The sequence below is a fragment of the Chelonoidis abingdonii genome, chromosome 11 (assembly GCF_003597395.2).
Source record: "Chelonoidis abingdonii isolate Lonesome George chromosome 11, CheloAbing_2.0, whole genome shotgun sequence".
Lineage (NCBI taxonomy): Eukaryota > Metazoa > Chordata > Testudines > Testudinidae > Chelonoidis > Chelonoidis abingdonii.
The window spans coordinates 14751310-14773621 of NC_133779.1; the positions used below are offsets into that span (position 1 = coordinate 14751310).

Consider the following 22312-nt stretch of genomic DNA (forward strand, 5'->3'; position numbering starts at 1 on the left):
GGTACAGTTTAAGGGTTCCACGCATTCTTCCCCTTCGCAGATCTTGGGGTACAGGCCCTGTGTCTGATCCCCAAGTGAAATTTGAGGTCCCATTCTTTGACCTGGGACCAACTACGGGGGCTCCCTTTTCCAGGAGGTAGGGGGAGATTTGGGGTGTCCTGAATGGACAGTTAAGGGGTCCCACAAATCCATCTAGATGGAATTCTTGAGGTATGGATCTCTCTCCCCAGTCTTGGGGTGCAGCAGTCTGGAGAGAGGAGCTGTCTGTGCGGGGCTCCAGGAATCTTGGGGTACAGCCTCTCAGAAACTAGATTAAGGGGGCCTCCAGGGCTTATCCCAAATTATCTCCACCCCCCTTCTGCCCCCAGTGATCTATCCATGTGACATGTGGAATGCTGCAGCTTTCCTGGGGGTGGGGATTCTCCTGAATGAGGGGGGAATGCCCCATGGTAGGGAGTCCTGGAGCACAGTCTGTAGGGAGGCTGGAGCTATGGGGCTGCTGGCTGGCATCCAGGGGCCCTATGTGCCAGCCACTGTAAGAGAAGAAAAATGGGGGAGGGGTTAACAAAAGACCTCGCCCAATATAACAGAACCCCCTTGTGCTGCTCCCCACCGAAGAATGAGGGGGGTTGGCACTGGGATTCAGGCACTGGACACATTTTGGGGACACCCCCACCATCCAATCAGGGCTCCTGGGTTCTTTCTCGGCTCTGGCAGGGGAGGTGGGGTGTCTAGTGTTTAGGGGGAGGGGAGGGCTGGGAGCCAGGACTCCTGGGTTCTCACTCAGCTCTGGGAGGGGAGTGTGGCCCTGTGTGCTAACTCACCCAGGAGTAAGGACATCTGGGGCCCAGCTCAGCCACGTGCGGACGCCCTAGCCAAGGTGCCCGAGAGAAAGGCTTTGAGTAGGGGGTGGGGAGGCCCATTGGGGTGAAGTGAATTAACAAAATTCTCTGTGTTACCGGAGAGGAAATTGGGGGAACCGCGTATGGGGGGGGGCACCGGCCCCCAGACGGGCTCTGTTACGGAGAAGACACTCTGCCAGGGTAAGCCTCTCATGAGAAGTGGATCCAGGCTCTCCCAGTGGGACAAACACTGGCTGGGCACCAGGAAGACCAGCGGGGAAGAAACACCTTCTTGGCCAGGAAAGGACACTGGGAATAAATTCAGGCTCGGACTGTGTTTATGACTCTTGCCCATTTATTAACTAGTAATTACTACACCTTCCAGACTGTTTATTAACTGGTAATAACTATGGGTTCTATGAGCACCAGTTTAACTGGGAACAAGTGCAGACCCTACCCTGCTTGTTAAACAGGAATAAGCGCAGACCCTACCCCACGTTTTGTATTTTCTTGTCTCTCTTTCCAAGCCTTAAACTTGCTTCTGTTTGACTCTTGGTTTTGCTGCAGACACGACCCCAGCCCGAGTGCTTAGCAGAGGGCTGGACTGAGGGGACGGTGGTTAAGAGGGGGGCCCGGCTCCCACAGAGGCAGTCGATCCAAGTGCAAAGCGCCCCCCCCCCCCAGCAGTTGAGGGGCTGGGGACAGACAGGCTGGATAGGCCAGTGCCCCAAGAACAGAGCAGACCTTGGGGTGGTTGGGGGACGGGTAACTATCTCCATAGAAGCCGCAGAGAATCCTGTGGCACCTTATAGACTAACAGACGTTTTGGAGCATGAGCTTCGTGGGTGATACCACTTCGTGCAATGCATGAGTGGGAAATTTCCAAGGGCAGGTATATATTGATAGGCAGCACAGCTAGATGTTACAAGTTAGTTCAATCAGGGAGGATGAGGCCCTGTTCTAGCAGTTGAGTGTAAAAACTAAGAAGGAGAAACTGTTCTTTAGTTGCAAGCCTCAACAGTCTTTGTTCATCCTGGCTGTGGTGCAATTTGCAGATGAACTGAAGCTCACATTCTCTTTGAAGCTGTCCTGGAGTTTTTTTGCTGCAGGAGTAGCCACATAAGGTCTGCTTATAGTGTTGGCCCAGGGAGCTTGAAGTGCTCTCCTACAGGTTTCTGTAGTTATGCCATTCCTAATTACTGATTTGTCCATTATCCTTTCCGTATGATTGCTTTCCATTTGGCCGAATGACAGCAGAGGCATTGCTGCAATAGATGGCGTATATTCATGATGGACATGGTGAATGAACCGTATGTGTGCTGATCTAGTTAGGTCCTGTGCATAGTGTCGCATGTGTAGATATGTGGCAGAGCTGCATCCGAGGTTTGTTGCATGGATTATCCTGAGCTAGATTATAGTGTGCAGTGTGCTTACGGTGAGATACGTTTCAGTTGGGTTCTGTGGGCAAGATTTGGCCTTGTCCACCAGGCCTGTTGAAAAGTTGGGACATTGTCCAGGATGCTGTAGATCCCTGAGATGCTTGGTGGGGGTTTTAGTCTGGGCTGTATTGTGATGTCAGGGATCTGTGGTTTCTCTTGTTTGTCTCGTAGAAGGCTTCTGGTATCACGTCGCTCTGTGATCTGTCCTTATTTCCTCGTGCGGGTATTGTATTTGAGAATCTTGTGGAGATTGTAGTGTGGTCTCTGTTGAGGGGTTAGAGCAGATGCGTTGTACTCATGCTGGCTGTAGACAATGGATCGGGTGATTGGCCTGGATGGAAGCTGGAGCATGAAGCTGGCAGCGGTTTGTAGGTTTCATGATATAGGGAGTGTTAATGTGACCATCCACTTATTGCACCTGTGGTGTTAGAAGTGACCTCCCTTGTAGATTTAATCTCCATGAAATTTAGCTCGCTCCCAGGATCCACACAGGATAATGCTAAGGCTGGTAGGCACCAACCAGCCCTGCTGACAGGCCTGGTGAGGCCCAGAGGGGGCTCGCATTTCCCGCTGTGAACACAGAAGTGCCTGCACTGCTGATTCACCCGTACCCCTGTAGTAACCTGAAAGGGTCACATGGAGTTGGGTGTAGAGTGGCACCGGCGGGCTGATCCGGGGACAGGGAGGGTGGGATGCTGGGAGATGGGCCAGGGGGCTGATCTGGGGGGAGGCAGAAGGCGGGATACCGGGGTCGATGGGCCCACGGGGCTGATCCGGGGGCAGGGATGGAGGAAGGGGACTCCAGGCTGCAGCCCCTGCCGGAGATGGAGGGATGTTGGGTTTGTCACCCCGAGCCCAGCTAATCCCCCCCAACCCCTTACAGAGCTGGGAAGGGGAGGGGTGTGGGCAGGTGCTGGGGGCTGAGGCAGGTGGGGAGAGAGAGGCTGAGTGGGATGCTCTTTGGGTACCTGGGAGGGCGCTGTGGGGCTGGGGGAGGGATGCCCCGGCAAGGCCTGGCACAGACCCTCTGTATGGGGCACAGCGCCCCCAAGGGGCCTCAGAGCCAGCCCCCCTAAGCGGGGCCCATTGCCAGGGAAAGCCTGCCCCCCCCCTCCATTTCTGGAGAGGCTTCGCCCCCTGGTGGCAGGTTCCCCACACAGCAGCCGCACACTTTCCTGCTGGGGTTGTTAGTGACACGCAACTACAGGATTAATCCAGGGCCTGGGAAGGGGGGTTTGGCCCCATTCCACAGAGAGGGAGACTGAGGCACAGACGCTGATGAGCCCAAATGGCTGTAGAGTGACAGAGGCCAGGAACAGAAACCAGGACTCCTGGGTTCTATCTCTGGGATTGGGGGTGGGGTCTAGTGGTTAAAGCAGGGCTCGGGTGCGGGCGGGGGGAGCCAGGACTCCTGGGTTCTAGCCCCGGCTCTGCAGACTATTCAGGTGCCCACACACACGGATCTAGGGGTCCCTACAGACTGTAGCTGTCCGGTGGAGGGGGCCGGCAACCCCTCAGGCCTCATCCCAGGGGAATCGGACGCTCACATCCTGCATTTGCTCCTGGTCGAGCTGGTCAAATGCCTGGCTCTGCGCCATCCTGAAGTGCCCCTTCCAGTCACCAGGGACCCCAGCGGGAAGCAGAGAATGGAGGGGGTGAGGGAGTCCTCCACAGCGCCCCCTGCTGGGAGAGGCCAGGCTGGGGTAACTGGGTCCCCCCCCCCACAGCACCCCCTGCTGCCCGGCAGGGGCACTGCCCCTCTCCCACCTTTTCTCAGGAAGGGGCTGACCCGTTGGTCCATGATGTTCTCCAGCCCCAGGCTGTAGTTGCACATCTTGTTCTGCTTCATGGCCTGGAAGGAGGTGTTCTTCACCACCCCGTCCAGCGCCCGCACGTCCAGCTGCTTGCCCAGGAACCAGCAGATCCGCTCCACGCTGCCCCGCAAGTCCTGGCACAGGGCGAAACACCGGGGTAGATGGACCCAGGGGGCTGATCTGGGGGCAGGGAGGAGGCGGGATACCAGGATAGATGGGGCCGGGGGCTGATGGGAGGAGGTGGGATACTGGGGTAGATAGGCCCAGGGGGCTGATCTGGGGCCAGGGAGGAGGCGGGATATCGGGGTAGATGGGCCCAGGGGCTGATCTGAGGGCAGGGAGGGGGTGGGATATTGGGGTAGATGGGCCCAGGGGCTGATCTGAGGGCAGGGAGAGGGTGGGACACCAGGGTAGAAGGGCCCAGCTGGGGCTCTGAGCCAGGTGGCAGGGAGGGGGTGGGATATTGGGGTGGCTGGGCCCCAGGGTCTGATCAGGTGGGGGAGGGGAGGCGGCTAGATACCAGGGTGGATGAGTCCAGGGGTGTGACCCACAGTGGCAGGGGAGGGGGTATTTCTCTGGCCCCACCTCTCTCTGGTGCTAGTCTCTCACCTGATGCATTTCCTCATAGGTCAGGAGGAGGAAGTTGAGCCGGTCCCTAAGGCCCAGCCAGCCCTTGATATGCGGGAACCACCAGCTGAACAGCGCTGGAAGTAAGGTGGTGTTAGGGAACGAGGGTAAAATGCCAATTTATGTATGAAATGAACAGAGGGACCCAGAGGCTGGGCTTGAAGACCCTTTGATATAACAGCCTGGGCACACGCAGCTCCCCAGGCCGGAGTCCTGGCTCCCAGCTCCTGCTCTAACCACTAGCCCCCACTCCCCTCCTGGAGTAGGGAGAGAACCCAGGAGTCCTGGTTCCCAGCCCCGCCCCCCCCACTCTAATCACTAGCCTCCACTCCCCTCCGGGAGCAGGGAGAGAACCCAGGAGTCCTGGCTCCCAGCAGCCCTCCTGCTCTAACCACTGCACCGCACTGCCTGGTACCTTTACCTGCACTGAAGAGCTCCACAAATTCCCCCAAATCCTCCTGGAACTCCAGGAACGAGGCCATTTTAGAGTAATGATAGAGAGACACAGACGTCCTTGGGGTTCCTCACAGTATAGATCACCTGGGAGAGGGACAGGGATTGAGACAGCCCCTCACTCCTGACCTGCAGCCCCCTGCTAACCCAGCCCTGTTCCCCCCCAGCCCTGCTGGTGCCCCTCACTCCCGACCCGCAGCCCCCTGTTAACCCAGCCCTGCCCCCCTAGCCCTGCCGGTGCCCCTCACTCCCAACCCACAGCCCCCTGCTAATCCAGCCCTGCCCCCCTAGCCCTGCCAGTGCCCCTCACTCTCGACCTGCAGCCCCATGCTAACCCCACCCTGCCCCTCACTCCCGACCCACAGCCCCCTGCTAACCCAGCCCTGTTCCCCCCCAGCCCTGCCGGTGCCCCTCACTCCCGACCCGCAGCCCCTCACCTTGGCATTGGAGCCGTGGAAGGAGATGGGGAAGAGGCTGCAGGGCAGGTGGGAAGAGATGAGCCAAGGACAGGGCCTGTTCTCCAGGAACCCGGCTGCTGTGGTCTGCTCCAGCCAGGGCACCCGCTCCCAGGAGGGCACTGACTGTGCCAGCCGGGGGTCTCCATCACTGTGAATGAGAGTCAGCAGCTCCTGCATCCAGGTGGTGCCTGGGGGAGAATGATGGAGCTGGGGGGCTGGGTAGATATTGGGGGAGGAGGCCCCAGGGAGTGGTAGTAGGGGGTCCTCAGGTGCGGGAGTGGTTAGAGCCAGGAATGGGGGAAGCATGGGGTGGGGAATGGAGTACAAAGAGGGGGACCTGCAGGGAGATGGGATAGGAAGCTAGGATCCTGGGGGTCAGAGGAGTGGAGGGGGAGTTAGGGGGTAGGGAAGGTGGGGAGACCCAGGGGGTAGGGGAGATGGCCGGGTGCTCAAAGGCTGTGCCAGGGTTCAGAGGATGTAAGTGGAGTTTGAGGGGCACAGATGCTGGTGTTCTGGGGGTGCAGACGGGATCCTGGGGGCCAGAGTGCAGGGGGGTTGGTAGCAGGAGCTAGGGATGGGATGGAGGTATGTGGATGCCTGGGGGAGGAAGAAATGGGGGACGCAGTGTAGGGGGCAGCTGGGGCTGGGGAGGAATGGGGGATTCCAGGAATTGGGGGGGGGTCTCATCTGCGCTGGGATAGGTGTGGAGTGCAGTGGGGGTCTCCAGGGGAAGGTCCAAGGGGACCTCACACAATTTGGGGGTAGGTGTGGGGGTGCAGGGGAGGTATGGCAGGCAGAGGGGGGCTCTCGTGATATGGGGTGGGGCTCCGGATGTCGGGAATTACAGGGTAGTAATTGGCAAGTGGAGGTACAAGGCAGTAAGGGATGAGGGGGGTCTCCACTCATTTGGGAGGTGACAGTAAGACGTCTGTCCCGCACCTGGAAGCCGAACTGGTGTATCAACGCGTCTTCTAGAGGTCCGGAAGGCATGAGCCCTCGACAGCAGCGAGCCGGGCCCAGTACAGCCATGGAAGTGGTGCGGACAACGGGGAACTCTCAGCACGGCACACCAAGCACTGGTGTTCTATTGGTCCCCCTCCCCATTAATCCCTGTTTACCAATCCCATCTCTGAGCCGCCCCCTCCTCCAGCCCTCAAATCCCAACACACCCGGGCAGGAATGCCCCAGGGACCCTCCAACGGCAGGGCAGGAGGGAGGGCAGGCAAATTTTGGACTGAGAGTTGAACGTCAGGAAGAGTGGAGGGCACCGGTGGCATCGGGAGGGCTGGGTGGGGGCAGGGGCTGCAGGCTCCGGGAGTGGAGGGGCAGGGTGGGGGCTGGGGGAGGGGCTGGCGGTCGGATAGAAGTTGAGGGCACGCGGCGGTGTGCTGGGGGGTGGCAAGGGCTGCAGGTCGGGAGTGAGGGGCACTTGGCGGGGCTGGGGGGCAGGGGCTGTCAGGCGGGATGAGGGCACCGGCCTCCTCCAGCCCTTACCTAGGTCAACCTCCCGCCCGGGTCCTTCAGGCTCTGTCTTGTGTCCGTTTGGCCAGCCCGCCCCCACCCAAAGAGCCCACGTGGGTTCCTGCGGCCGCCGCTGCCATCAATGGGCGTGTGTGAATCCGGGTCGACTGGGTGGGAGAATCTCCCCGGGCAAACCCTAGCCTGAGTTTCTTCCGGCCGCTGCTAGTGAGTGGGCGGGGATCCCGGGGGGGCTTGCCTGCATTAGGGTCCGAGAACAGTTGGTGCCTCCCGCCCCCCTGGGAGCCCGCGCGCACGTTCGTCCTGCCCCTCTGGGTTGTGGTGTATTTGGCTGTTGTCCCTGCCTCTGCGGGTGGTTGTGTCTGTGTGTGTGTGTGGTGTGTGGTGTGGTGTGTGTGCTAGCAACTGCCCCTGCTGGTGTTTGTTGTGTGTGTCTCTCCGCGCCCCTTGCCCCTGCTAGGGTGTATGTGGTTGTGTGGTGGTAGTGCCTGCGCCTTCTGGCGGTGTGTATTGTGTGATGGTGTGTGTTCCTGCCCCCTGGGTGATTGTGTGTTGTTGTCCTCTCCCTGTTCGGTGTGGCGCATTGTTGTCGTGTGTGCAGCATTCATGCCTGCCCCCTGCTGTGTTTGTTGCTATGATGTTTCCCATCCCTGCCTGTGGATGTTTGGGTTTGTGTGTGTCGGTGTGCGCATGTTGCCTATGTCGTATGGGTGTACCTTGCTCTGGTGGTGATGTGTGTGTGTGTGCTGAGCACGCCAGCCTGCCCTGCCCTGGTGTGTGTGTTGTGCTGTGTGTGTGTGTGTTTGTGTGTGTGTGTTGGTGTGCGCGCGCGCGAGCACTGCGCCCCATGGCTGGCTGCCCAGCCCAGGGGAGCATGGAACACATGACCCGCGCGCTTCAGGGAGCTGGGAAAGAGCCGCGGCCTGTACTTGTCAGCAACGGTCCCATCCCTGGGGTGCTCCCTGCGCGCTCTCTGGCTCGCATCCGACTCGAAAGGGGTGCCCCCACTGGGTGTTTCTTTGGCTACAGCCATCTGGCATTCGCAGGCCCGGCTCCTTGCCAGCCCTACTCTTCCTTAATAATCCCCACGGGTCACAGCAGTGTTTATTTTCAGGCATTTCCCCTGTTGTGCTGCTGGAGAGGTGCTGAGAGGGGCCAGGGGAGGGGCTCCAGGCACCTTACAGGAGATTTGTGTTGAGTGAAAGGGCCAGAGTGGCACAAAATGATGCGGTTTAAGCATTTTTATCCACTGAAATATTGAGATGTGCAAAACGATGGGGGTGGTGTGAGGCCATGGAGAGGTCAGATGATAATTATGACATGACAGCAGATGAGGAGATGCAGGAAGTTAAGAATGGCCAGACCTGGTCAGACCAAAGGTCCATCCAGCCCAGTGTCCTGTCTGCCGACAGTGGCCAATGCCAGGTGCCCCAGAGGGAATCATCAACTGATCCAACCCGTCACCAGTTCCCAGCTTCTAGCAAACAGAGACGTGGGACACCATCCCTGCCCATCCTGGCTAATAGCCGTTGAAGGACCCGTCCTCCATGAACTTATCTAGTTCTTTTTTTGAACCCTGTTATGGTCTTGGCCTTCACAACATCCTCTGGCAGTGAGTTCCACAGCTTGACTGTGCGTTGGGTGAAGAAACACTTCCTGTGGTTTGTTTGAAACCTGCTGCCTCTTCATTTCATTGGGTGACCCACTAGCTCTTGTGTTAGGAGAAGGAGTTAATAATACTTCCTGATTTAGTTTCTCTAGTCATGATTTTATAATATCAATGGAAATATTTTTCTGGTTTGCGCAGTGAAATTGATGTTTACTGACATTCACCCATAAAAAACTTAAACCTTCCAAGCCTGCCTAAGAGTATGGGAAGGACTTCTATCTATATATCTATCTATCTATCCATCCCCATCCCCATCCCCATCCCCATCCCCTTCCCCGCCATCTATCTATCTATCTATCCCCAGACACCTCATCTATCTATCAATCAATCCATCTATCAATCTATCTATCCTTAGACACCTCATCTATCTATCTAACCCCATCCACTCCATCTATCTATCCATCTGTCCATCTAATCTTGGCTAATAGTCACCGATGGACCTGTTCTCCAGGAACGTATCTCATTCTTTTTGGAACCCTGTTATACTTTTGGCCTCACAATCTCCCCTGGCAGTGAGTTCCACAGGTTGATGGGGCGTTGGGTGAAGAAATACTTCCTGCTGCTTGTTTTAAACCTGATGCCTATTCATTTCATTGGGTGACTCCTAGTTCTTGTGTAATGAGAAGGCATTGATAGCACTTCCTTATTCACTTTCTCCTAGAGTGACCAGACAGCAAATGTGAAAAATCGGGTGGGGCGTAATAGGAGCCTATATAAGAAAAAGACCCCAAAATTGGGACTGTCCCTATAAAATTAGGACACCTGGTCACCCTACTTTCTCCACACCGGTCACGATTCATTAGACCTCCATCATATCCCCCTTAGTCGTCTCTTTTCCCAGCTGAAAAGTCCAAGTTTTATTAATCTCGCCTCATATGGAGCCTTTCCAGCCCCCTGATCCTTTTTGTTGCTGTTCTCTGCAGCTTTTCCAATTCCAATGTATCTTTTGTGAGCTGGGGTGACTGGATCTGCACACGGGACTCAAGGGGTGGGCAGACCAGGGATTTATATAGCGGCATTAGGATATTTTTATCTTATGATGGTTCCCTTACCTAATGGTTCCCAATAGGCTGTTCGGTGTTCGACTCCTGCTGCACATTGAGCGGATGTTTTCAGAGATCTCTCTCCAGTGACCCCAAGAGCCCAGCTAACTTAGACCCCACCGTTCTGTACGAATAGTCGGGATTATGTTTTCCCAATGGGCATTGCTTTGCATTTCTCAGCATTGCATTTCAGCTGCTGTTTTGTGGCCCAGTCACCCGGTGTTGTGGGAGTCCTGTGTGATGCCTGAGTCTGCTTTGGACTTTCCCTGTGGGCCCGGCCAGGTTCACACAGGGACCCCTTGTGCCAGGGGCTGGCAGGTGGGTTCCCACATGGAGTGGGGCCGGGGCCGAGGGTCAGGGACAATGCTGAATTGCCCTGGAAAGACACCACCCAAAATTTAAGGGGCTGGGGCACTGACCTTCGGGCGCGGAGCTGAGCTAACAGGGGGAGGGGCACCAGTTCCAGTCTCCTGATCCTCACCCACCTCCCCAAGCTGGAGAGAGAACCCAGGTGTCCTGGTTCCCAGCCCCCACAACCACTAGACCCCCACTCCCCTCCCAGAGCTGGGGAGAGAACCCAGGAGTCCTTCCTGCCCTCTGTCACGCTCCAGCCATTTGGGCTTATCAGCATTGGTGCCTCAGTTTCCCTCTCTGCGGAACGGGGCTGAACCCCCCCTCCCCTGGATTAACCCCTTATCGCCTGCAGAGTCGCGGCCTGTCACTAGCAAATAACCCCTGCACCAATGTCTGCGGCTGCTGTGCGGGGAACCGTCCACTAGGGGGCGAAAAGGCTCTAGAAATGGAGTGGGGGCGCGGGGCAGGCTGTGCCTGGCGATGGGCCCCGCTTAGGGGACTGGAGTGTGCGGTGGGGCTGGCTCTGAGACCCCTCGGGGGCACTGTGCCCCATACAGAGGGTTTGTGCCAGGCCTTGCCAGCAGCCCCCGGCGCCCCCCAGGTACCTACAGAGCATCCCACTCAGCCTCCCCCCCTGCCCCCTGCCCCCTGCCCCCTCCCCACCTGCCCCAGCCCACAGCACTTGCCCACACCCCTCCCGCTCCCACCTCTGTAAGGGGTTGGGGGGATTAGCTGGGGGTGACGAACCCAACATCCTCCCTCCGTCCCTGCCCCTGGATCAGCCCCTGGGGCTCATCTGCCCTGGTATCCCACCCCCTGCCTCCCCCCAGATCAGCCCCTGGGCCCATCTACCCCGGTAACCTGCCCCCTGCTTGCCCCCCAGATCAGACCGCCAGACCCATCCACCTCAGTATCCGACCTCCTGGCTGCTCCACAGATCAGCCTGCCCCCAGGCCCATCTACCCCGGTATCCTGCCCCCCCAAAACATGGATGAAGATAGAGCAGTGTATATGGGAAGAGAGAGAGAGAGAGAAGCTGTACAGGGATAGATAGGGTGGATGGAGATAGATATAGATGGAGTGCATGGTGGGATGGATGGGTGAGGGGGATGGATAGACAGAGGCATGAGAGGGGACGTATGGATAGACAGATGGGTGAGGGGGATGGAGGGATGGATAGATGGGAGGTGTGGGGGGCTGGATGGATAGACGGGGTGAAGGAGATGGAGGGATGGGTAGATGGGAGGTGAGGGGGGATGGATGGACAGAGGGAGGCGCAGACCACCCAAAGGATTCAGGGGGCCGGGAGCAAAGCAATTTCAGGGACCCCTTCCATAAAAAAAAGTTGCAATATTATAGAATACTATATTATCGTGGGGGCCCCTGCAGGGCCCGGGCCCTGGGGCAAATTGCCCCACTTGGCCCCCCTCTGGGCGGCCCTGTGGAGGCATGGAGGGGGGGATGGATGGATAGACGGGGTGAGGGGGATGGAGGGATGGGTAGATGGGAGGTGCAGGGGATGGATGGATAGATGGGGGTGTGAAGGGGGGATGGAGGGATAGATGGGGTGAGGGGGATGGAGGGATGGGCAGATGGGAGGTCTGGGGGGATGGAGGGATGAGTAGATGGGAGGGGAGGGAGATGGAGGGATAGACAGGGTGAGAGGGATAGAGGGATGGGTAGATGGGAGATGCAGGGGGATAGATGGATAGACAGGGTGAGGGGGATGGAGGAATGGGTAGATGGGAGGTGCGGGGGATGAATGGATAGACGGGGTGAGGGGGATGGAGGGATGGGTAGATGGGAGGTGCAGGGGGATGGAGGGATAGACGGGGTGAGGGAGATGGAGGGATGGGTAGATGGGAGGTGCGGGGGATGGATGGATAGACAGGGGCGTGGTGGGGGGATGGAGGGATAGATGGGGTGAGGGGGATGGAGGGATGGGTAGATGGGAGGTCCAGGGGGATGGAGGGATAGACTGGGTGAGGGGGATGGAGGGATGGGTAGATGGGAGGTGCGGGGGGATGGATGGATAGACGGGGGGAGGGTGATGGAGGGATGGGTAGATGGGAGGTGCGAGGGGATAGATGGATAGACAGGAGTGAGGGTGGATGGATGGATCGGAGGTGCGGGAGGATGGATGGACGGGGTGAGGGGGATAGAGGGATGGGTAGATGGGAGGTGCGGGGGAATGGAGGGATAGACGGGGTGAGGGGGATGGAGGGATGGGTAGATGGGAGGTGTGGAGGGATAGATGGATAGACGGGGTGAGGGGGATGGAGGGATAGGTAGATGGGAGGTGCAGGGGGATGCATGGATAGACGGCGGCGTGGAAGATGGAGGGATGGGTAGATGGGAGGTGCAGGGGATGGATGGATAGACAGGGTGAGGGGGATGGAGGGATAGGTAGATGGGAGGTGCAGGGGGATGCATGGATAGACGGGGGCGTGGAAGATGGAGGGATGGGTAGATGGGAGGTGCAGGGGATGGATGGATAGACAGGGTGAGGGGGATGGAGGGATAGGTAGATGGGAGGTGCAGGGGGATGCATGGATAGACGGGGGCGTGGAAGATGGAGGGATGGGTAGATGGGAGGTGCAGGGGATGGATGGATAGACAGGGTGAGGGGGATGGAGGGATAGGTAGATGGGAGGTGCAGGGGGATGCATGGATAGACGGGGGCGTGGAAGATGGAGGGATGGGTAGATGGGAGGTGCAGGGGATGGATGGATAGACAGGGTGAGGGGGATGGAGGGATAGGTAGATGGGAGGTGCAGGGGGATGCATGGATAGACGGGGGCGTGGAAGATGGAGGGATGGGTAGATGGGAGGTGCGGAGGGATAGATGGATAGATGGGGTGAGGGGGATGGAGGGATGGGTAGATGGGAGGTGCGGGGGGATGGATGGATAGACAGGGTGAGGGGGATGGAGGGATAGGTAGATGGGAGGTGCAGGGGGATGCATGGATAGACGGGGGCGTGGAGGATGGAGGGATGGGTAGATGGGAGGTGTGGGGGGATAGATGGCTAGATGGGGTGAGCGGGATGGAGGGACAGACACATAGAGCGGTTCAAGCCGGGTGTGTGCAGCAGACACAGTGGGCCAGAGAGTCCCAGCCAGCCGGCCAGATGGGGCTGTGAGTGCATATCTCTGGTGTTCGGGGGGAGGAAGGGCCTTTGGGTCCTGAGGGTTCCCTTTGGAGCTGGGGTGCTCAGGGATCTGGGGAGAGGGACCTGGGGGATTAGACGGTGCAGGGCCCCACACAGCGAGGGGCAGAGTGGGGCTGGCAGGCGGAGTGAAGGGGCAGGAAGGTGTGAATTGGCCGGGGCGGGGGGGTTGTGTGGGGGTGAACACGCGCTGCCCCTCCCCCCGCAGTAACAGGACCCTCTGGCACAGATGGCGATTTCACACCCGTGCCCAACAATTGGTTCTGGTCAATGGCAACAAGGCTGGGTTCAGGGAGGATGTGTCCTCCCCGCCCACTGCTGGTGGGGCAGCTGGGAACCTGCACATCAAAGACCCCTTTCCCCACCCCCCTGACCCAGCCAGTCCCTGCCCTGGGGCTGGATGGGAGCTGGCGCCCCCTAGAGGAGAGAGGCCCCGAGCCCCATTCCCTCTCCATCCTCCCGCCCACACACACTTTAACCAGGACCTCGCTCACCTCCCAATAAACAGACTCTCCGGTGAGTAAAATAATTTCTCATTTTATTCCATTCATCTTTTGTACAAGTGCAAGAGCAGAGCAGGCCGTAGGTCAGCGGTCAAAGGTCATCTTTGGTATTTCCTCCCCTTCCTTCCCAACCTGATTACAAAAATGTGGGGTGAGGGGGCAGCGGGAAGCTGGGTGGGGATGGGCTCCCCTGTAGGGCCGGATGAGAAGAGGTAGGATTGGGCCCTGCGTGGGAGGTAGGGTCTGAATATGGGGGAGTCTAGGGGATTGAGGAGGGGATATGGGCCCAGTTTCAGGGGCCAATGGGGGATCTCAGTCCCTGGAGGAGCTGCGCCAGGCGTTACAGACCCTGCCTTGGGTCTTGGGGTGCCTGGCTCACCCACTTCCCTGGCCTTGGGGTTCCCAGTATTTCCATCCCACCTCCTTGGTTTCAGGGGCTCCGGCAGTTGCCCCGCCGGTTCTGCTGCTGGAAGCGACGGAGCTTGTGGGCCCAGACATCGCGCCAGGGTAGCGCCAGGCTGTTCCTGTCCAGCACCAGGCGTGCCGGGTCGGGCGACTCCGCATCGTTCCCGATCACCAGGTAGGCCTTGCCAACCTGGAGGTGCAGGCAGCCGCAGGCCAGGTCCTGCCGGGGCACCCAGAGCGGTTGCTCGCCCCGACGGATGGGCACCTGGCGCTGCCGATATACCGCCAGCACTGAGGTTGTGAACTGCCACCACTCGCCCGACTCCACCATGGCCAGCAGCTGGGCATGCAGCACTGCAGGGGGAGGTCAGAGGTCAGGAAGGGGCAGGATACTCCCCTATCCCCAACATTAGCCAGTGATGCCAGTTCCCAATGATAGCCAGTAATGCTCATCAGCCAATGATACACAACGATGCTCAACATTAGCCAATGATACTGATACCCAATGATATTCAACAATATCCATTAGTCAATGATACCAATACCCAACAATACCCAGTGATATTCAATAATACCCATCAGTCAATGATACCAATGCCCAACAATACCCAACGATATTCAACAATACTCATTAGTCCTCACCATTCCCCAATGATACTCAACGATTCTCAACATTAGTCAATTATAGCAATACCCAACAATACACAATAATACTCAACATTATCCAGTGATACCAAACCTCACCTTTTCCCAATGATACTCAACAATAGATAATGATATGAATACCCAACAATACCCAATGATACTCAACAATAGACTAAGATACCAATACCCTGCAATACTCAATAATACCCACCAATACCGAATGATACTCAATGATACCCAACATGAGCATTGCACTGCTACAGACTAGGGACCTAATGGCTAGGCAGTAGCTCTGCAGAAAAGGACCTAAGGGTTACAGTGGACGAGAAGCTGGATAGGAATCAACAGTGTGCCCTTGTTGCCAAGAAGGCTAATGGCATTTTGGGCTGTACAAGTAGAGGCATTGCCAGCAGATTGCGGGATGTGATCATTTTCCTCTGTTCGACATTGGTGAGGCCTCATCTGGAGTACTGTGTCCAGTTTTGGGTCCCACACTACAAGAAGGATGTGGAAAAATTGGAGAGTCCAGCGGAGGGCAACAAAGATGATTAGGGGCCTGGAACACATTACTTATGAGGAGAGGCTGAGGGAACTGGGATTGTTTAGTCTGCAGAAGAGAAGAATGAGGGGGGATTTGATAGCTGCTTTCAACTGCCTGAAAGGGGGTTCCAAAGAGGATGGATCTAGACTGTTCTCAGTGGTACCAGATGACAGAACAAGGAGCAGTGGTCTCAAATTGCAGTGGGGGAGGTTTTGGTAGGATATTAGGAAAAACTTGTTCACTAGGAGGGTGGTGAAGCACTGGAATGGGTTACCTAGGAAATCTCCTTCCTTATCGGTTTTTAACGTCAGGCTTTGACAAAGCCCTGGCTGGGATGATTTAGTTGGGGGTTGGTCCTGCTTTGAGCAGACGGTTGGACTAGATGACCCCTTGAGATCCCTTCCAACCCTGATATTCTATGATTCTATGATTAGCCAATGATGCTGATACCAATATCCACCAAAACCCAATGATGCCCAACAGTGCCCACCAATATCCAGTGAGACCCAATATGCAACTTTATCCACTGATGTCAAACATTCCCCAATGATACCAACACTCACCCATATTCAATTAAACATATCAACACCCAACATTACCAAATAATGCCAATGCCCATCAATACCCATTGCTGCTCACCAATACTTAGCGATACCCAGCAAAACTCAGTGATTCCAAATGATGCCCAACAGTGCCTGCCAATAACCAATGATACTCACCAATACCTAGCGTTACTCATCAATGACCAATAGTGCACTCCAATACCCAGTGAAACTTACCCACCAATACGCAGTAGTGTCCATCATGCCCAGTGCTCACCAATGCCCGCCAATACTGAAGATGCCTAGTGATACCAAAGAATGCCTACCAATATCCAGTGATACCCACCAATATCCAACTCTGCCAGCAATACTCACTGAAACCCAACAGTATCCAGATAACCAGCAATAGCCACTGACAACAACAATATCCACTGACACCCAACAATAGCCACTGAACCCCAATATCTAGTGATATCTAGTGATACCCTACAATAGCCATTGAACCCCAATATCCACTGATACCCAGCAATATGCACTGAAACCAACAATACCCTGTGATACCCAACAAGAGCCACTGAACCCCAATATCCAGTGATATTCAGTGATACCCTACAATAGCCATTGAACCCCAATATCCAGTGATAGCCAGTGATACCCAGCAATACGCACTGAAACCAACAGTACCCAGTGATATCGATCGATACCCACTGAAACCCAACAATACCATGATAATCAGTGATACCTAACAATACTCATTGATACCCAAACAATATGAAGTGCTAGCCGGTGATAGATACTGATACCCAATAACACCCAGTGATGTCCACAGATACCAAGTGGATTAATACCCAGTGATATATGCCATAAAACCCTCAAGTGGCCCCAACTCCTAGCCAGGGACAGCAATCAGACCCTGCTATGCCCAGCAATTCTAAGCACCTCGAAGAAAGCCCCACTCTCCCACTAATGGTGCCTGACCATGCCCAGTGGGCCAGCCACCCGGACTTGCCAAGGTGTTTTGGCTCTGGCACTCAGGGCCTGACTCTGAGAGAGCAAGCGAGGAAGGGTGGTGGAGGAGGAGGGATGGACACAGGTGGTTGTGGGGGGAATGACACACAGGTGGGGGGTGGAGGCAGAGTGGGGCAGGCTGGGCTCTCACTATCCTTTGTGCAGAGTGTGTGTGATCCATTGCTCTTTGGCTGCTCACAGGAGCCGGGGCCAGGGGCAGTGGGTGACTCATCTGGATAATCCCTTCCTAATCCCTGGGAGAAAACCGCGTAGACTCCTAATGGCCTTTGTGCCTTGAGCCCGGCCTCCAGCTCAGGGTCAACCCCGCAGTGCGGGAGAATTCTCTGCTGGCCAATTGTCACAGCGAGGGCAGGGGGCAGAGACCAGATCCTGCACAGAGCGTTGCTGGGGAACAAATCACATCCATCTATCTCGGGACACAGCTATCTAGCTATCTATCCCCATCCACCCCCTCTATCTATCTATCTATCTATCTATCTAATCATCTATCATCCCCACCACCCCCCTATCTACTTCTTCCTCATGCACAATTCTTTCTTTCTTTCTTTCTTTCTTTCTTTCTTTCTTTCTTTCTTTCTTTCTTTCTATAACATTTCCCAGCTTCAGGATGGACATGTATGAGGAGAGAGAGACAGATAGGTGGATGGGGTAGACAGATGAATAGATAGAGGGAGTGTCTGGAGATAGATAGATAGATAGATAGATGGGGTGGCTGGGGATAGATAGATAGATAGATAGATAGATAGATAGATGGGATGGCTGGGGATAGATAGATAGATTAGATAATGATGTCAGGTCAATGTTACCGTAATCCTTCTTGCAGTATTTTCGCAGGTTCATGTGGACGCGGCCGTGGGAGGGGCTGCAGTGAGACTGGCATTCAGTGCCTAGGGGGAGAGCACAGATGGGGGCACATGGGTACAGTGGGGTTAGCCCGTCCCTGGCTCCTCACCCCATCCTGCTTTTCATGAACCAGGGTCCATCCCAAATCATGCCTTTGACCCCCCACAACTGCTGCTCCAGCCTGGAGGCGGGACCTCCAGCTCTAGCGCTATGATGTCACTTCCTGAATTAGCATTCCTACTTCCTTGGAGGCAGGATTTCCTGCCGGGCTGAAACTCCATGGTACAGCTGTTAAGCTATCACGTCACTTCCTGAAATTACATGTGTCACCCCCGCTGGAGGTGGAACCTATAGCACAGACCCCCCTCCCCTCAGAGGCGGCACTTCTTGGAATGCCATAATACAACACAGTTCTGGAGCTATGACGTCACTTCCTGAACTAGCATGCCTCCCTCCTTGGAGGCAGGACTTCCTAGAGTGCCAGGTAGAGGACATAATTCTGCGGTTATGATGTCACTTCCTGAATTTGTGTTCACCATCCACCTTTTAGAAGGGATTCCCTGGAATGTCTTACCCTACAGCACAGCTCCAGAGCTACGACATCACTTCCTCAATAAGCATTTCCCCCACTTCGGAGGCGGACCTGCCTGGATTGTCCTACACCGTGTCACAGTTCTAGGTCTATGAATTATATTTTCTACTTCCTGGAGTGCCATATATCATGGGGCACTAGCTATGACATCACTTCCTGCCTACAGCCCCTGGAACCTTGAAACTCTGTTGGGGGAGGGTCTTCTTTATAGGTATCCCAACAAATGTGTTCAGCCATATCCCCCAATAGTCCCCTCCTCTTCCCATTGTCCTCCTCCTCCCATTCCCTTCTTCCAACCTCTCGTGCCTGCCCCACTTCCATCCCCATCTGCTAAATGCCCACCTTCCTTGGCACCCCCCCCAAATTCCTCTCCACCAGAGCTGGCATATTTGGCTGGTTCATGCCATGAACCTGCAGGCTCCACAAACCACACTGCATTGCAGCTCGGCATCCACTGATTCTTACCAGCAAGATTTGAACCCTCCCCCCAAAGCCATGTCTCTCTGTTAGTTGCGCTAAAGAAGCAGCTTTCCCTAGCTGGCAGCAGTAGTAGGGAGTCATCCTCCCTACAGAGTCTTGCACCGGGTGGAAGGACAGTGGTGGGGGTGACTGCTCCATCCTGAGGCTGGGAAATGGGAGTGGGGGGATGACGCCCAATCGTTGATCCCCCTCATCCTGCCCCAAGCACCTGTGTTCCACTCCAGGGGGTAGGCAGCCGTGGTGGTCATCACCTCTTGAACGCCTGGGAGAGGGGGATGGAGGGAAGAAGGCAGGGAGAAAGAGAGACATGTGGAGTCAATAAGCATGATCCTGCCACTCCCTCCCCATCTCATGCATGTAGAGAGCAAGGTTCACTCATGCACTCAGACTGCCACTAAAGATGTTCCAGGCGTGATCCTTGCCTATTTGCCAGGACAGGTTGAAGTCATGAGCTATGATGTCACTTCTTGAATTAGTGTTTGCACTTCCTGGATGGATGACTCACTTCTAGAGTTATGATGTCACTTTCTGAATGACCATCTCTCTCTCTCTCCCCTTCCACCACCGGAGGTGGGACATCCTGGAGTGCCACATGCCAGGTGACAGTGCCAGTTCCATGATGTCACTTCCTGAATTAACAATGCCCGCCTCCCAGGCCCAGTTAGAGGTGGGCCTTCCTGGAGTGCATTACACCACATACCACACCTCTGGAGAGCTATGAGGTCATGTCTCGAATGAGCTCCTCCCCTACAGGCGGGACTTCCTGAAGTGCCCTAACTAGAGGTCAGAGCCAGAGATATGAGTTCACTTCCTGAATTAGCATCGATTTTATCCCCCGACCCCTGAAAAACTCCCAGGAGGCGGGGCTTTCTGGGCAGGATCTGATTGGTGGATTACTATGTTACAAGTGGTTATCTTATTGAACAGAATATAGGGACCTCACCTCGTTACACTATTCAACGGAAAATGAAAGCTCTGCAGTTACCATATTCAATAGACTACATAGGCCCAGCCTGGCTACCGTATTGAGCAGTATATATGGGCCTAACCCAATTACCAAACTGAATGGAATATACGGGCCCAATTTAATTACCATATTGAACAGAATATATGGGCACTGTCTAATTACCATATTGAACAGAATATACCGCCCCTTCTGGTTACTGTAGTGAACAGAATACAAGTCCCAATTTGTTTACTGCACTTAACTAGGGTGACAAATAGAGGCACTTTCTGGGGGGTGGGTGTGTTTCAGTTGGCTATATATGACAAAGCCCCGAACATCAAGATAGTCTGGTCACCCTACTGAAGGGAGTATAAAGGGCTTGACTGGTTACCATATTGAACAGAATATAAATGTCCCTTCCTCTTTACTGTATAGAGCAGAATATATGGGCCCAGTTTGGTTACCGTACTGAGCAGAATATATGGGCTTTTCCTGGTTACTATATTGAGCAGAATATATGGGCCCAGCCTGGTTACCGTATTGAGCAGCCTACGTGAGTTCTGTCTAGGGCATTATACCCAGCCAGTATGTTTAAGGGGCAGACTTACGGATGCAGGGGATGTGGGCCGTGCGGCTCTGCTGAAAGCCCTGGGCGCAGCGGTTGCAAGTGAGCCCGGTGACGCCCATCTTGCACTGGCACTGCCCCGTGGTCTGGTTGCACATGGTGCTGACAGCTCCAATGGGGTGGCACTGGCAGGCTGGGAAGGAAACCAGCAGGGTTAATGTCTATCCCAGCAGCAGGCCTCACAAGGGTGGGGAGGTGCTGTGAGCTTCCCCTCAGCAGTGCCCAGCCAAGGAACACCAGCATTGCAAGCTTCCCCACAGCAGTGCCCAGATGGGGATGCCAAAGTTGTGAGCTTCCCTGCAGCAGTGCCCTGTGTTGCTCACCCTTGCAGGCCCTGTGGCTGGTCATGGGCCGAGCCAGGTCACGTTTGAAACCCGGCTGGCAGTAGTGGCAGTGCCGCCCGGCCGTGTGGTGCCGGCAGTTCAGGCAGACGCCCCCGCTCTTGCGCCCCGACAGCTTGTACAGCTCCATGTTAAAGCGGCACCGGTGCGAGTGGCGGTTGCATTCGCAGGCTGCGGAGATAGAGTTGGGGTGGAGGTGGGGGAGTCGAGGTTCCAGCCCAGCAGGGGGCACCTCAAACACCAGCAAACCCAGCCCATCCTTTATGCAGGTGCCGGTGCACCTCAATCCCAACCCGCAGCCTCCCCCCAGCACGGTTCTCCCAGCCCCGGGCCCCTCAGTAGCGACATGCAGCCTCCCCCCTCCCACTGTTATCCCAGCCCTGGGCCCCTCAATCCCGCCCCGCAGCCCCCGCCCCACACATACACGGTTCTCCCAGCCCTGGGCCCCTCAGTCCCGAACCACAGCATCCCCCGGCCCCACAGTTCTCCCAGTCCTGGGCCCCTCATTCCTGACCCACAGCCTCCTGACAGTCAAGCCCTGGGCTCTCCACCCTCCGGCCCCAACTCTGCCAGTGCCCCCCAATCCTGACCTGCAGTGCCCCCTTCCCCCCACCCACTATCCCAGCCTGCGGGATCTCTGCGCTCAGGAGCACCCTGGGGCTGCCCGGCCTGCACTACCTGGTGTCCCCACTAGGGGTCTCTGTGCTAAGAAGGACCCTTGGGCTGCCCGGGTGCCCCCCCTTAGCAGCCAGGTACCCCCCCTCACTCACCCACACACTCGTGGGCATCGCTGGGCGTGGCGCGTTGCCAGGGGCGGTCGCAATAGAAGGCCCTGCAGGTCTCGCACTCGGGGCCGGCCGTGTTGTGGCGGCACTGGCACTGGGGGGCCCCGCCGGGCCCGACGGCCCCACACCGGGCAGCGTGCCCGTTTCACCGGCACCGGCCCCCGACCTGCAGCTCCGACACCCCGTAGGAGGCTTCCCGGCCCCGCAGCCCCAGCCCCCGGTGCCTGCGGTCCAAGGCCACCCGCAGGTCGGTGGCCGTCACCCAGTCCTGGAGCACGGGGCTGTACTCGAAGGCCCGGGCCAAGGGGCGGCCGGCCAGGGGCATGAAAGCCACCAGCCCCCCCACGAGCGGTGTGGGGTCTGTCTGGGCAGAGGTGCAGATGGCTTCATGCTCCGAGGCCTTGCTGACGACTGAGGCTGAGGGCAGCCCGTAGGCCTGGGGGCAGCGGGCGGAGAAGAACTGGAAAGGCGTCCAGGACTGGCCGTGGTCTGTGGATTTGTAGAGGGCCAGGGAGTGGGGGCGGGGGGAGCAGAAGCGGAGGGCCACGTAGAGCAGCTCGAAGCGGCCTCCCAGGGCCAGCATCAGGCTGGCGTTGGCCACCGGCCCCGACTGCCAGCAGGTGGCCTCGCCGCCCGCGTCGGTCAGGTAGGCGGCAGGGTGGGCGGCGGCAGGGTCGGCCCCATCGCAG

At 56.7% G+C, this 22312-nt stretch overlaps 1 protein-coding gene and 1 pseudogene across 1 annotated transcript in view; both read right to left on the minus strand.

Annotated features, from left to right (window-relative positions):
• Positions 1-369: 369 nt before the first annotated feature.
• LOC116832364 (sulfotransferase 2B1-like) lies at positions 370-8145 on the minus strand (annotated as a pseudogene).
• A 6134-nt stretch (positions 8146-14279) lies between these two features.
• LOC116832365 (netrin-1-like) overlaps positions 14280-22312 on the minus strand; it is an 8409-nt gene continuing 376 nt past the window's right edge. The window contains 6 exon segments of the mRNA XM_075070517.1: positions 14280-14608; positions 17818-17898; positions 19126-19188; positions 20481-20630; positions 20821-21009; positions 21609-22253. Coding sequence (XP_074926618.1) covers positions 14280-14608; positions 17818-17898; positions 19126-19188; positions 20481-20630; positions 20821-21009; positions 21609-22253 — 1457 coding nt within the window.